Source organism: Pseudophryne corroboree, chromosome 6 (assembly GCF_028390025.1).
Source record: "Pseudophryne corroboree isolate aPseCor3 chromosome 6, aPseCor3.hap2, whole genome shotgun sequence".
Lineage (NCBI taxonomy): Eukaryota > Metazoa > Chordata > Amphibia > Anura > Myobatrachidae > Pseudophryne > Pseudophryne corroboree.
The window spans coordinates 422,822,863-422,839,472 of record NC_086449.1 but is presented as its reverse complement, the minus strand read 5'-3'; the positions used below and the strand labels follow the sequence as shown (position 1 = coordinate 422,839,472).

The window sequence follows — 16,610 nt, the reverse complement described above, 5'->3', positions numbered from 1 at the left end:
ATCACAAGTTGTACGGTGTGATTGGTGTGGCTGGTATGAGTCTTACCCGGGATTCAAAATCCTTCCTTATTGTGTACGCTCGTCCGGGCACAGTATCCTAACTGAGGCTTGGAGGAGGGTCATAGGGGGAGGAGCCAGTACACACCACCTAGTGGTCAAACTTTTAAATTTTGTGCCCTGTCTCCTGCGGAGCCGCTATTCCCCATGGTCCTGACGGAGTCCCAGCATCCACTACGGACTACGAGAAATAGATTTATCGGTAAGTAAAATCTTATTTTCTCCCGGAGGAGAAGGCCAAGGAGCTGTCATCTCTAGTCAGAGGCCTCCTAAAGCCAAAACAGGTGTCGGTGCATCACTGCACGCGGATCCTGGGAAAAATGGTAGCTTCCTACGAAGCGATTCCATTCGGCAGGTTTCATGCAAGAACCTTTCAGTGGGACCTGTTGGACAAGTGGTCCGGATCGCATCTTCAGATGCATCGTCTGATAACCGTGTCTCCGAGGACAAGGGTGTCTCTGCTGTGGTGGCTGCAGAGTGCTCATCTTCAAGAAGGCCGCAGATTCGGCATACAGGACTGGGTCCTGGTGACCACGGATGCCAATTTTCGAGGCTGGGGAGCAGTCACACAGGGAAGAAACTTCCAAGGACTATGGTCAAGTCAGGAGACTTCCCTGCACATAAATATTCTGGAACTGAGGGCCATTTACAATGCCCTAAGTCAGGCAAAACCCCTGCTTCAAAACCAGCCGGTTCTGATCCAGTCAGACAACATCACGGCGGTCGCCCATGTAAATCGACAGGGCGGCACGAGAAGCAGGACGGCGATGGCAGAAGCCACAAGGATTCTCTGATGGGCGGAAAATCTCGTGTTAGCACTGTCAGCAGTGTTCATTCCGGGAGTGGACAACTGGGAAGCAGACTTCCTCAGCAGGCACGACCTCCACCCGGGAGAGTGGGGACTTCATCCAGAAGTCTTTCAAATGATTGTAAACCGGTGGGAAAAGCCACAGGTGGACATGATGGCGTCCCGCCTAAACAAAAAGCTAGAAAAATATTGCGCCAGGTCGAGAGACCCGCAGGCGATAGCTGTGGACGCTCTAGTAACACCGTGGGTGTACCGATCGGTTTATGTGTTCCCTCCTCTTCCTCTCATACCAAAGGTACTGAGGATAATAAGGAGAAGAGGAGTAAGAACTATACTCATTGTTCCGGATTGGCCAAGAAGAGCGTGGTACCCGGAACTTCAAGAAATGATGTCAGAGGACCTATGGCCTCTACCGCTCAGACAAGACCTGCTGCAGCAGGGGCCCTGTCTGTTCCAAGACTTACCGCGGCTGCGTTTGACGGCATGGCGGTTGAACACCGGATCCTGAAGGAAAAGGGCATTCCGGAGGAAGTCATTCCTACGCTGATTAAAGCTAGGAAAGAAGTAACCGCAAACCATTATCACCGCATATGGCGAAAATATGTTGCGTGGTGTGAGGCCAGGAAGGCCCCAACGGAAGAATTTCAGCTGGGTCGTTTCCTGCACTTCCTACAGTCAGGGGTGACTATGGGCCTTAAATTGGGTTCCATTAAGGTCCAGATTTCGGCTCTATCGATTTTCTTCCAGAGAGAACTGTCTTCACTACCTGAAGTTCAGACTTTTGTTAAGGGAGTGCTGCATATTCAGCCCCCTTTTGTGCCTCCAGTGGCACCTTGGGATCTCAACGTGGTGTTGGATTTCCTAAAGTCACATTGGTTTGAGCCACTGAAAACCGTGGATTTGAAATATCTCACGTGGAAAGTGGTCATGTTGTTGGCCTTGGCTTCGGCCAGGCGTGTATCAGAATTGGCGGCTTTGTCATGTAAAAGCCCTTATCTGATTTTCCATATGGATAGGGCAGAATTGAGGACTCGTTCCCAGTTTCTCCCAAAAGTGGTATCCGCTTTTCATCTGAATCAACCTATCGTGGTGCCTGCGGCTACAAATGACTTGGAGGCTTCCAAGTTGTTGGATGTAGTCAGGGCCCTAAAAATCTATGTTTCCAGGATAGCTGGAGTCAGAAAGACTGACTCGCTCTTTATCCTGTATGCGCCCAACAAGTTGGGTGCACCTGCTTCAAAGCAGACTATTGCTCGCTGGATCTGTAGTACGATTCAGCTTGCACATTCTGCGGCTGGACTGCCGCATCCTAAATCAGTAAAAGCCCATTCCACGAGGAAGGTGGGCTCTTCTTGGGCGGCTGCCCGAGGGGTCTCGGCTCTTCAACTTTGCCGAGCAGCTACTTGGTCGGGGTCAAACACGTTTGCTAAATTCTACAAGTTTGACACCCTGGCTGAGGAGGACCTTGAGTTTGCTTATTCGGTGCTGCAGAGTCATCCGCACTCTCCCGCCCGTTTGGGAGCTTTGGTATAATCCCCATGGTCCTTACGGAGTCCCCAGCATCCACTTAGGACGTCAGAGAAAATAAGAATTTACTCACCGGTAATTCTATTTCTCGTAGTCCGTAGTGGATGCTGGGCGCCCATCCCAAGTGCGGATTGTCTGCAATACTTGTATATAGTTATTGCTTAACTAAAGGGTTATTGTTGAGCCGTCTGTTGAGAGGCTCAGTTGTTATCATGCTGTTAACTGGGTATTGTATCACGAGTTATACGGTGTGATTGGTGTGGCTGGTATGAGTCTTACCCGGGATTCAAAATCCTTCCTTATTGTGTCAGCTCTTCCGGGCACAGTATCCTAACTGAAGTCTGGAGGAGGGTCTTAGTGGGAGGAGCCAGTGCACACCAGTAGTCTAAAAGCTTTCTTTATAGTTGTGCCCAGTCTCCTGCGGAGCCGCTAATCCCCATGGTCCTTACGGAGTCCCCAGCATCCACTACGGACTATGAGAAATAGAATTACCGGTGAGTAAATTCTTATTTTTTATTTTCAGGGAGCCTGCTGGCATCAGACTCCCTGCATCGAGGGACTGAGGAGAGAGAAACAGACCCACTTCTCTGAGTTTCAGGGCTCTGTTTCTTAGGCTACTGGACACCATTAGCTCCAGAGGGATCGGTACGCAGGTCTCACCCTCTCCGCCCGTCCCAGAGCCGTGCCGCCGTCGTCCTCGCAGAGCCGAAAGAAAGAAGCCGGGTGAGTATGTGAGGAAAAGACTTCAGAGGCGGCAGAAGACATGATCTTCATAAGAGGTAACGCACAGCAGTGAAGCGGTGCGCCATTGCTCCCATTCACCTCACACACTTCGGTCACTGTATGGGTGCAGGGCGCAGGGGGGGCGCCCTGGGCAGCAATAAACACCTCATGTGGCAAATACACATATATACATCTGGGCACTGTACATGTATAAAAAGAGCCCCCGCCATGTTATTAGTAAATTTGAGCGGGACAGAAGCCCGCCGCCGAGGGGGCGGGGCTTCTCCCTCAGCACTCACCAGCGCCATTTTTTCTCCACAGCACCGCTGAGAGGAAGCTCCCCGGACACTCCCCTGCTTGACACACGGTGAAAGAGGGTTTTAAAGTAGAGGGGGGGGGGCACATAATTGGCGCATATACATTATACATAAGCGCTACTGGGTAAACATTCTGTGTTTTTTCCTGAGTCATATAGCGCTGGGGTGTGTGCTGGCATACTCTCTGTCTCTCCAAAGGGCCTGGTGGGGAACCTGTCTTCAGAAAAGAGCTTCCCTGTGTTTGTGTGTGTGGTGTGTCGGTACGCGTGTCGACATGTCTGAGGTTGAAGGCTCACCTAAGGAGGAGGGGGAATGTATGAATATTAGGTCTCCGTCGGCAGTGCCGACACCTGACTGGATGGATATGTGGAATGTTTAAAGTGCTAATGTTAATTTATTGCACAAAAGATTAGACAAAGCTGAAGCTAGGGTACAGTCAGGGAGTCAACCCATGTCTGTCCCTATGTCGCCGGGACCTTCGGGGTCTCAGAAGCGCCCACTATCCCAAATAGTTGACACAGATACCGACACGGATTCAGACTCCAGTGTCGACTACGATGATGCAAAATTGCAGCCAAGGGTGGCTAAATGTATTCGATGTATGATTATCGCAATTAAAGATGTTTTGCATATTGCTGAGGAACCCCCTGTCCCTGACAGAAAAAGCGTGGGAAACTCCAGACAAAAAACTGCAGATTCCCAAAAGGATTCTAACAGCGTATCCTTTCCCGTCACAGGACAGAATACGGTGGGAATCCTCCCCTAGGGTAGACGAAGCTTTGACACGCTTATAAAAAAAGATAGCGCTCCCGTCCCAAGATACGGCTACCCTCAAGGATCCTGCTGACCGCAAGCAGGAGGTTACCTTGAAGTCCATTTACACTCCTTCTGGTACATTGCTCAGGCCGGCAATTGCGTCGGCCTGGGTTTGTAGTGCTGTAGCAGCATGGACAGATTCTTTATCAGCGGATATTGAGACCCTTGATAAGGATACCATTTTAATGACCCTAGGGTATATAAAAGATGCTGTCTTATATATGAGGGATGCTCAAAGAGACATTAGTTTACTGGGTTCCAGAATAAACGCTATGTCCATTTCTGCTAGGCGAGTCTTATGGACCCGACAGTGGACGGGGGATGCCGACTCAAAGAGGCATATGGAGTTTTTGCCGTACAAGGGTGAGGAATTGTTTGGAGAGGGCCTCTCGGACCTCGTCTCCACAGCTACGGCAGGTAAATCGAATTTTTTGCTTTATGTTCCCTCACAATTTAAGAAAGCGCCTCATTATCAAATGCAGTCCTTTTCGTTCAAATAAAAGCAGAAGAGTACGTGGATCGTCCTTTCTTGCCAGGGGTAAGGGCAGAGGAAAAAAGCTGCACAACACAGCTAGTTCCCAGGAACAGAAGTCCTCCCCGGCCTCTGCAAAATCCACCGCATGACGCTGGGGCTCCCCTGAGGGAGTCCGCTCCAGTGGGGGCACGTCTTTGACTTTTCAGCCACATCTGGGTTCAATCACAGGTGGATCCCTGGGCAATGGAAATTGTTTCCAGGGATACAGGCTGGAATTCGAAGAGGTGCCTCCTCGCCGGTTTTTCAAATCGGCGCTACCAACTTCTCCCCTGGAAAGGGAGATAGTGTTACAGGCGATTCAAAAATTGTGTCTTCAACAAGTGGTGGCCGAGGTTCCCCTGCTTCAGAGAGGGAAGGGGTACTACTCAACCCTGTTTGTGGTCCCGAAACCGGACGGTTCGGTCAGACCCATTTTGAATTTAAAATCCCTGAACCTTTACTTAAAACGGTTTAAGTTCAAGATGGAATCGCTCAGAGCGGTCATCGCCAGCCTGGAAGGGGGGGATTTTATGGCATCGCTGGACATAAAGGATGCATACCTGCATGTTCCCATATATCTTCCTCATCAGGCGTACCTGAGATTTGCGATACAGGATTGTCATTACCAATTTCAGACGTTGCCGTTTGGGCTTTCCACGGCCCCGAGAATTTTCACCAAGGTAATGGCGGAAATGATGGTGCTCCTGCGAAAGCAGGGTATCACAATTATCCCGTACTTGGACGATCTCTTCATAAAAGCGAGATCACGGGAAAAGTTGCAGAACAGCGTATCCCTTTCACTGAAGGTGTTACAGCGACACGGCTGGATTCTCAATATTCCAAAGTCGCAGCTGGATCCTACGACTCGCTTGTCCTTCTTGGGCATGATTCTGGACACAGACCAGAAAAGGGTTTTTCTTCCAGAAGAAAAAGCGCAGGAACTCATGACTCTAGTCAAGAACCTGTTGAAGTCGAAACAAGTGTCTGTGCATCATTGCACTCAAGTCCTGGGAAAAATGGTGGCGACATACGAAGCCATTCCCTTCGGCAGGTTCCATGCAAGGACTTTCCAGTGGGACCTATTGGACAAATGGTCCGTGTCACATCTGCACATGCATCAGCGGATCACCCTGTCCCCCAGGGCCAGGGTTTCTCTCCGGTGGTGGCTGCAGAGTGCTTGCCTTCTAGAGGGCCGCAGGTTCGGCATTCAGGATTGGATCCTGGTGACCACGGACGCGAGCCTCAGAGGGGGGGGGAGCAGTCACACAGGGAAGAAACTTCCAAGGCCTTTGGTCAAGTCAAGAGACTTGTCTTCACATCAACATCCTGGAACTGAGGGCCATATTCAACGCCCTACGTCAAGCGGAGACCATACTTCGCGACCGACCAGTGCTGATTCAGTCGGACAACGTCACCGAAGTGGCTCATGTAAACCGCCAAGGCGGCACAAGGAGCAGAGTGGCGATGGCGGATGCCACCAGAATTCTTCGCTGGGCGGAGAATAGTGTAAGTGCACTGTCAGCAGTGTTCATTCCGGGAGTGGACAACTGGGAAGCATACTCCCTCAGCCGACACGACCTGCATCCAGGAGAGTGGGGACTTCATCAGGAAGTCTTCGCACAGATTGCAAGTCGGTGGGGATTGCCCCAAATAGAGATGATGGCGTCCCGTCTCAACAAAAAGCTACAAAGGTATTGCGACAGGTCAAGAGATCCTCAGGCGGTAGCTGTTGTCGCCCTAGTGACACCGTGGGTGTTCCAGTTGGTCTATGTATTTCCTCCTCTTCCTCTCATACCCAAGGTGTTGAGAATAATAATAAAAAGAGGAGTGAGAACAATACTCATTGTTCCGGATTAGCCACGAAGGACCTGGTATCCGGATCTGCAGGAAATGCTCACAGAAGATCCGTGGCCTCTTCCTCTAAGACAGGACCTGTTGCAACAGGGTCCCTGTCTGTTCCAAGACTTACCGCGGCTGCGTTTGACAGCATGGCGGTTGAACGCCGGATCCTAGCGGAAAAAGGTATTCCGGATGAGGTCATTCCTACGCTAATACAGACTAGGAAGGGCGTGACATCTAAACATTATCACCGTATATGGCGAAAATATGTTTCTTGGTGCGAGGCCAGGAATGCTCCTACGGAAGAATTCCATCTTGGCCGTTTTCTTCACTCCTACAGACTGGAGTGAATTTGGGCCTAAAGTTAGGCTCCATTAAAGTTCAGATTTCGGCCTTATCCGTTTTCTTTTAAAAGGAATTGGCTTCTCTGCCTGAAGTACAGAGTTTTGTGAAGGGAGTACTGCATATTCAGCCTCCTTTTGTGCCTCCGGTGGCACCTTGGGACCTTAACGTGGTAAGTTTTCTTAAGTCACATTGGTTTGAATCACTTAAAACAGTGGAGTTGAAATATCTCACTTGGAAGGTGGTCATGTTGTTAGCCTTGGCTTCGGCTAGGCGAGTTTCGGAATTAGTGGCTTTATCACATAATAGCCCCTATCTGGTTTTCCATATGGATAGAGCGGAATTGCGGACCCGTCCTCAATTCCTACCTAAGGTGGTCTCATCCTTTCATATGAACCAACCTATTGTGGTGCCTGTGGCTACACGTGACTTGGAGGATTCCGAGTCCCTTGATGTGGTCAGGGCTTTGAAAATTTACGTGGCCAGAATGGCTAGGATCAGAAAAACAGAAGCACTGTTTGTCCTGTATGCAGCCAACAAGGTCGGCGGCCCTGCTTCAAAGCAGACTATTGCTCGCTGGATCTGTAACACGATTCAGCAGGCGCATTCTACGGCTGGATTGCCGTTACCAAAATCGGTTAAGGCCCATTCCACTAAAGAAGGTGGGCTCGTCTTGGGCGGCTGCCCGAGGGGTCTCGGCACTACAGCTGTGCCGAGCTGTTACTTGGTCGGGGTCAAACACCTTTGCAAAGTTCTATAAGTTTGATACCCTGGCTGAGGAGGACCTACTGTTTGCTCAATCGGTGCTGCAGAGTCGTCCGCACTCTCCCGCCCGTTTGGGAGCTTTGGTATAATCCCCATGGTCCTTACGGAGTCCCAGCATCCTCTAGGACGTTAGAGAAAATAAGATTTTAAACCTACCGGTAAATCTTTTTCTCGTAGTCCGCAGAGGATGCTGGGCGCCCCTCCCAAGTGCGGACTTCTTCTGCAAGACTTGTATATAGTTATTGCTTTCATAAGGGTTATGTTATAGTTTCGTCCGTTATGGACCGATGATATGTTGTTGTTCATACTGTTAACTAGATTGTATATCACAGGTTATACGGTGTGATTGGTGTGGCTGGTATGAATCTTGCCCTTAGATTAACAAAAATCCTTTCCTCGTACTGTCCGTCTCCTCTGGGCACAGTTTCTCTAACTGAGGTCTGGAGGAGGGGCATAGAGGGAGGAGCCAGTGCACACCCAGATCCAAAGTCTTTCTTAAAGTGCCCATGTCTCCTGCGGAGCCCGTCTATCCCCATGGTCTTTACGGAGTTCCAGCATCCTCTACGGACTACGAGAAAAAGATTTACCGGTAGGTTTAAAATCTTATTTTTTTGCCTTATGTTCCCTCACAACCTAAGAAAGCACCGCATTATCAAATGCAGTCCTTTCGTTCAAATAAAAGCAAAAGAGTACGTGGATTGTCCTTTCTTGCCAGAGGTAAGGGCAGAGGTAAAAAGCTGCACAGCACAGCTAGTTCCCAGGAACAGAAGTCCTCCCCGGCCTCTGCAAAATCCATCACATGATGCTGGGGCTCCGCTGAGGGAGTCCGCCCCAGTGGGGGCACGTCTTCGACTTTTCAGCCACATCTGGGTTCACTCACAGGTGGATCCCTGGGCAATAGAAATTGTTTCTCAGGGATACAAGCTGGAATTCGAAGAGGTGCCTCCTCGCCGGTTTTTCAAATTGGCTCTACTGACTTCTCCCCTAGAAAGGGAGATAGTGTTAAATGCTATTCACAAATTGTGTCTTCAACAAGTGGTGGTCGAAGTTCCCCTGCCTCAGAGAGGGAAGGGATACTACTCCACCCTGTTTGTAGTTCCGAAACCGGACGGTTCGGTCAGACCCATATTGAATTTAAAATCCCTGAACCTATACTTAAAACGGTTCAAGTTCAAGACTGAATCCCTCAGAGCGGTCATCGCCAGCCTGGAAGGGGGGGATTTTATGGTATCTCTGGACATAAAGGAAGCATACCCTCATGTCTCCTTTTATCCACCTCACCAGGCGTACCTGAGATTTGCGGTACAGGATTGTCATTACCAATTTCAGACGTTGCCGTTTGGGCTTTCCACGGCCCCGAGGATTTTCACCAAGGTAATGGCGGAAATGATGGTGCTCCTGCGCAAGCAGGGTGTCACAATTATCCCATACTTGGACGTTCTCCTCATAAAAGCGAGATCACGAGAGAAGTTACTGAACAGCGTGTCACTTTCATTGAAGGTGTTACAGCAACACGGCTGGATTCTCAATATCCCAAAGTCACAGCTGGTTCCTACGACTCGTCTGACCTTCTTGGGCATGATTCTGGACACAGACCAGAAAAGGGTTTTTCTTCCGATAGAAAAAGCTCAGGAACTCATGACTCTCGTCAAGAACCTATTGAAGCCAAAACAAGTGTCTGTGCATCATTGCACTCAAGTCCTGGGAAAGATGGTGGCAACATACGAAGCCATTCCCTTCGGCAGGTTCCATGCAAGGACTTTCCAATGGGACCTATTGGACAAGTGGTCCGGGTCACATCTACAAATTCATCAGCTAATCACCCTATCCCCCAGGGCCAGGGTATCTCTCCTGTGGTGGCTGCAGAGTGCTCACCTTTTGGAAGGCCGCAGGTTCGGCATTCAGGATTGGATCCTGGTGACCACGGACGCGAGCCTCAGAGGGTGGGGAGCAGTCACACAGGGAAGAAACTTCCAAGGACTTTGGACAAGTCAAGAGACTTCACATCAACATCCTGGCACTGAGGGCCATATACAACGCCCTACGTCAAGCGGAGAACTTACTTCGCGATCAACCAGTTCTGATCCAGTCAGACAACATCACCGCATACCTAAGTAATTGATACCTTTGAAAAAGCTGCTAGCCGAACGCAGCGAAACGCGTCAGGTGTACAGGGGACCCAAAGCCAGAGACTACTAATTGGAAGACCGAACCACCCCCCACATAAATTCCGGATTGCCATATACGAATTGGAGGACTTAAATAGCAGATTGGACCGACAACTTTTACCATCCGCACTGCATGAGGAGCTCACCATTCAAAATCCAAGAGCACCGATTCCTCTAGCGGCAACCACTATCCGATGGGACACTGCTTACCTCCTATATATTCGTACACACCGGACTCAGATCGATCTGGGGGATCAATTTGGAACGGACTCTTCCACTCACCGATTAATTTCTATTCTGACCAATTGGGCAACCCCTTTTTATTATATCTACTGTATGATTTTATCAAGTTTTATATATGTTGCATGCATTTTATGACATATTGATCATAAGAATTTAAGTGATATTATCTGTTAATAAATTGTACTAGTAATATACTAATATTGTCAGAACACATCATTTAGCGCAGCCTTCCACTTTTCTTTGTTTAAACATCACCGCAGTGGCTCATGTAAACCGCCAAGGCGGCACAAGGAGCAGAGTGGCAATGGCGGAAGCCACCAGGATTCTTCGCTGGGCGGAAAATCATGTAAGTGCACTGTCAGCAGTGTTCATTCCGGGAGTGGACAACTGGGAAGCAGAGTTCCTCAGCAGACACGACCTGCATCCAGGGGAGTGGGGACTTCATCGGGAAGTCTTCGCACAGATTGCAAGTCAGTGGGGACTGCCCCAGATAGCCATGATGGCGTCCCGCCTCAACAAAAAGCTACAGAGGTATTGCGCCAAATCAAAAAACCCTCAGGCGGTAGCAGTAGACGCCCTAGTGACACCGTGGGTGTTCCAGTCGGTCTATGTGTTTCCTCCTCTTCCTCTGATACCCAAGGTGTTGAGAATAATAAGAAAAAGAGGAGTGAGAACAATTCTCATTGTTCCAGATTGGCCACGAAGGACCTGGTATCCGGATCTGCAGGAAATGCTCACAGAAGATCCGTGGCCTCTTCCTCTAAGGCAGGACCTGTTACAACAGGGGCCATGTCTGTTCCAAGACTTGCTGCGTTTGACGGCATGGCGGTTGAACGCCGCGGAAAAGGGAATTCCGGATGAGGTCATTCCTACTCTGATAAAGGCTAGGAAAGACGTGACAGCGAAACATTATCACCGGATATGGCGAAAATATGTTTCTTGGTGTGAGGCCAGGAATGCTCCTACGGAAGAATTCCATCTGGGCCGTTTCCTTCACTTCCTACAGACTGGAGTGAATTTGGGCCTAAAATTAGGCTCCATTAATTTTCAGATTTCGGCCTTATCCATTTTCTTTCAAAAAGAATTGGCTTCTCTCCCAGAAGTACAGACTTTTGTGAAGGGAGTGCTGCATATTCAGCCTCCTTTTATACCTCCGGTGGCACCTTGGGACCTTAACGTGGTGTTGAGTTTCCTTAAGTCGCACTGGTTTGAACCACTTCAAACGGTGGAGTTAAAATATCTCACTTGGAAGGTGGTCATGTTATTAGCCTTGGCTTCGGCTAGGCGAGTGTCGGAATTGGCGGCTTTGTCTCATAAAAGCCTCTATCTGGTTTTCCATATAGATAGGGCGGAATTGCGGACCCGTCCTCAATTCTTGCCTAAGGAGGTGTCACCTTTTCATATGAACCAACCTATTGTGGTGCCTGTGGCTACACGAGATTTGGAGGATTCCGAGTCCCTTGATGTAGTCAGGGCTTTGAAAATGTATGTGGCCAGAACGGCTAGAGTCAGGAAAACAGAAGCACTGTTTGTCCTATATGCAGCCAACAAGGTTGGCGCCCCTGCTTCGAAGCAGACTATTGCTCGCTGGATCTGTAACACGATTCAGCAGGCTGGATTGCCGTTACCAAAATCGGTCAAGGCCCATTCCACTAGGAAGGTGGGTTCGTCTTGGGCGGCTGCCCGAGGGGTCTCGGCACTACAACTGTGCCAAGCTGCTACTTGGTCGGGTTCAAACACCTTTACAAAGTTCTATAAGTTTGGTACCCTGGCTGAGGAGTACCTAAGGTTTGCTCATTCGGTGCTGCAGAGTCATCCGCACTCTCCCGCCCGTTTGGGAGCTTTGGTATAATCCCATGGTCCTTACGGAGTCCCCAGCATCCTCTAGGACGTTAGAGAAAATAAGATTTTAAACCTACCGGTAAATCTTTTTCTCGTAGTCCGTAGAGGATGCTGGGCGCCCGTCCCAAGTGCGGACTACTTCTGCGAGACTTGTATATAGTTTTGCTTACATAAGGGTTATGTTATAGTTTCATCAGGGTGGACTGATGCTACGTAGTTTTTTCATACTGTTAACTGTTTAATAGATACACAAGTTATACGGTGTGATTGGTGTGGCTGGTATGAATCTTGCCCTTGGATTAACAAAAATCCTTTCTTCGTACTGTCCGTCTCTTCTGGGCACAGTTTCTCTTACTGAGGTCTAGAGGAGGGGCATAGAGGGAGGAGCCAGTGCACACCCAGACCTAAAGTCTTTCTTAAAGTGCCCATGTCTCCTGCGGAGCCCGTCTATCCCCATGGTCCTTACGGAGTCCCCAGCATCCTCTACGGACTAAGAGAAAAAGATTTACCGGTAGGTTTAAAATCTTTTTTTTTCTCTCCTTTATTTTATTAAAGGCTGGGCACCATGCCTTTGCCATCTTATATGCTTGCTTAAAAATTAACATCTCTTCTACACATTTCACATTATTGTTAAAGTAATGCTCTTCATGAATGTGTTTTTATTTTGGTGTTTAAATACATTTCTTTATATTAAAGAATTTGTTGTTTTAAAGTCCATTTTTTTTGTTATGTAATCCGTAATGTAACATTTATGTTTTCTGTACAGTTGATCACAGCAGGGTTAAACTTGCACTGAAAATTCCTCCCCATGAATCGGATTACATCAATGCAAATTTTATCAAGGTATGATGTTTATAGCCACACTGCACAGGACTTGATCATTTTTATATATTCCTTTTTGAAGGCTGTTTTTAGTTCTGTGCATCTGACTTAAATGGTGATTTCAGCTTATGAAATATTTTAGTTTTAATTGATATTTAAGTTAAAATACAAAATGTTACTTGTGCTTTATTGTATGAACGATGTCTGACAGCCTGAGGTTGAGAATGTCTCCTGATTGACAAGGCCTTTTAGCACTTAGGGGTATATTCAATTAGTTTCGGATCCACTTCACTATTTAATTTGCAGGCATATCCGACAGGTTTTTGCCCATTTTCGACAATGCCAATTAAACTTTTTTCAAAGTTGAATTGACAATGTCAAAAACAGGCCAAAAAACTGTTGGAAACACCCGTAAGTTCGACAAAAAACGTGGAACCGCGGCTAATCAGCCGATCCACGTGTTTTTCGACAAGCCTGAAAAACTCCAGATTCGACCTAAAAAAGTCGAAAAGTGCAGTTTTTCCGAATTGTCGAAAATGTCAACATTAATTTAATAGACCCCCTAACATTTTCATTTGTCATGACTCCATCTTTCATGAGTGTCACATCCATGCTAATATGAAATGATGGCGATGCTTTGACAACCTTGAATAGACCCACTGAAGCAGATGCTTTGAGCGTAGATATTTTAACACTGTTGGGCCAATACAGACGGAACAGGTTCTGGTGGCTACCAGATCTTAGGTTTAGAAGGCAGATTCTGCTCATATCCTATGGAGGCGCATACAAAATGTGCCTACCGTAGTAGCCGAAAAATGCGCAATCCGAGCTGCATTCGGCAGGTCTTATGTAATTCCACCTCATTATTATCGATCTCCATTCTTTAAACATTTTTTGTGGAAAATGGCTTATAACCCTCATTTTGCAAGAAGGACAGTCGGTATATTTGTCAAACATATTAGCATTATGTCCCTGTTAATAGGTTGTATCAAGTGTTGATTCTGCAGCTTGTTCAGCTATTATATTGCACGAACCATGTGTGCACATGAACTATTTATATGCCGTTTTGGAAAAGGTTCAAATGACTCTACATTCCATTTGACATTCTATCTCTGAGAAAGTTGAGCTCCATTGTCACCTCAGTGAAGGATAGCATTTGAATAATTGCAGCCACACTATACAGCAAATTTTCTGCTTACATTTTATTTTGCTATGGTTGTCGTTCATTCTGCAAACTTATCACATTAGTAGTAACAGTGATGAAGATTTCAGGAGCCTACTGGAGAAATTCTGTAAACCAGTATGATTTTTTTATTTGATCAGGGAAGATGTGTATTCAATCAGAATAGCATTTAGTTCTCAGTATGCCAGCAGCCTTTGTTTTGGTGCATTGGGTTCCTGGCTTCTGTAATTTGTCATAACTTGCTATATGTTATACCTTTCATTAAATTGAAATACAAGGTGGGTCAATGTTTTATGTGAAACAGGTCCCATGTTTTTTGTGACCACAGGGGCTTCTCTATTCAGACAGTCAAACATTACTGTAAGTGCCAGATTCACATGTTCCCCCAGTGTACATGGCCGTCCGCATCTATTCTAATGTGGCTGCGAACGGGCATGATAAGTTCATTTCAGCTGGCTTCTTTTTTCCCGATCGCACCCATTACTTGAGTCGGGTTTAGGTGCTTTGCACACCTAAACCCAGCTGTAAAGGGCGTGATAAGTGGTGGCATTTGATCTCCCATCACTTTAGATGGGAGATCGGGGGTGCGATAACATTGGAATCCCCCTCCCACCCACCCCACCCCCAAAAAGTCTCTCTGCATACTATAATTCAATTAGCTGCAGTAAATTACAGCAGCTAATTGATCCCTAGGGGGTAATGCAATTGATGCCGATAGCTGGCACTTTCTAGGATTTTGTTCCACCTGCAGTGGGGCAGGTGAAACAAAATCCATGAATCGGTAGTGTTTTCTCTTACGTCCCAGGGGATACTGGGAATCCATTGAGTACCATGGGGTATAGACTGGTCCTCTTGGAGCCATGGGCACTATAGAAGTTTAATAACGTGTGCTGGCTCCTCCCTCTATGCCCCTCCTACCTGGAGGAGCACATCTCTGGAAGCTCCTGAAGAGTTTTGTGCATTTATTTTTAAAGTTTGTTATTTTCAGGAAGGATTGGATGGCACCAGCCTGCCTGCTTCGTGGGACTTAGTAAGGGGGGGGGGTGGACGGCCCAACCCCACTAAGGGTTAATGGTCCCGTTCCCAGCTGACAGGACGCTAGCTCCTGAGGGAACTATTCGCAGGCCCAGGGAATAACATCGGGGTGTAGAGTAGTATCTTGATCCGAGGCCCCAACAGGCTACAAGCTTTGACTGTTCCCAGAATGCATAGCGCCACCTCCTCTATAACCCCGCCTCCGTGCACAGGATCTCAGTTTTGTAGTTGGTGCCTGCAGTGCAGGCAGACAACGGGCAGGGCTGCTCCAGCAGTCGGACATCTCCTGCTGCAGCTCCATCACCTACCTCAATGGCGCTGTATAATCCCACACCCTGGTTGCCGGGTACTTACAGCGGAGGCTCCGGTTTTCTTCAGTCAGGCACACACACACACCACCGCAGCTCTCCAGGATCGCGTGGCCGCACTTCAGGAGGAGCTAAGTGGGTCCCCCAGGCGGGACACGTTAGAAATCGCGATCCGGTGCGTCCTGTGGGAGGTGGGCTGCGCGCGCTGTAGTGGACACTGTGGCAGTACAGGGACCCCACTAGACCACCAGGGCAAGGGCACATGTCGGTTTTACTAAAAAACGTTTGTCTATGGCCCACAGTAGCCGGTGGTGAAGTCCAGCATGCGGATAAGGCTCTGACCTGTAGCCCCTTCCCCAGCCCCAGGGCGCCATTTAGAGTAAATGTTCCCGCCCTGGAGCTGCATCTCTCTCTCTCCCTCACTCCCTGTCAGCGTTTCGGTGCCATTAGGCCATGAGCTGATCCAGGAACTGTTTGGGCAAATCCTCCTCTGTAAAGCTGCCTGCATGTCAGCGTTGTGCATTTTACAGGACACTTAAGTATTCTACATGTCTGCTGACAGTGTTAGTTAAGAAACAGTGCATTTATTCAGGATAATGTAGTACAAGTTCCCTGTGATATACATCCAGTGTTTTACTGTGTATTGATATATCTATTAATCTGTATAGATTTACTCAGTATTACTTAGTATTGCTAGTCCAGTGCAGTTTTATTGCATGTCATAATTTCTACATTGTACATGACTGTGTGTGTATGCATACACAGCTGCTGCGTGACTTCCATTCCGTGTATCTCACTCAGATTGCTATCCCTATATTCTGTACCCTGCAGGGGGCTAAGTGCGTCAGGGTTATTAGTTCATATACAGATGGGTCCACATTTATCTTGACCTTTTAATAGGATTAACTGAGACTGGCCAATCGGACTTGATCCCCTGCTGTATTGTTCTCTGTATTGTATTGCAGCTGAGAACAATAGATGAAGGGTTTATGCTAATAAGTCATGTTGTGACTAGGCACAGAAAACTAGTCAAGATAATGGTGGACCCATCTGTAGGTGTTTCACAGGATATACTTATTGAGTATTTTTCTCTGTGATTTTCAGTCACCAAATACCTCTTGAATTCTCTGTATGTGCTAATACACTGCACAGGGGGTTCTTGTGAAGGTATTAGGCTGCTGTTATTATACTGGCCCGTGAATTGAGCTTTCAGCATTGTCAGCTACAAGGTGGGACGGAGCTGAGGCTGATCCCACAATGCGTGGTGGTGACGCTGCAGACACATTAGAGGAAAACATAGC

General features: G+C 47.9%; 1 protein-coding gene across 5 annotated transcripts in view; it reads left to right on the top strand.

The window, feature by feature from the left end:
• PTPN12 (protein tyrosine phosphatase non-receptor type 12) overlaps positions 1 to 16,610 on the top strand; it is a 257,987-nt gene that overhangs the window by 96,421 nt on the left and 144,956 nt on the right. For all 5 annotated transcript variants that reach the window (XM_063926980.1, XM_063926978.1, XM_063926977.1 and 2 more), the window contains exon 3: positions 12,728 to 12,804. In XM_063926980.1, coding sequence (XP_063783050.1) covers positions 12,728 to 12,804 — 77 coding nt within the window. The remainder of the gene's footprint in view (positions 1 to 12,727; positions 12,805 to 16,610) is intronic.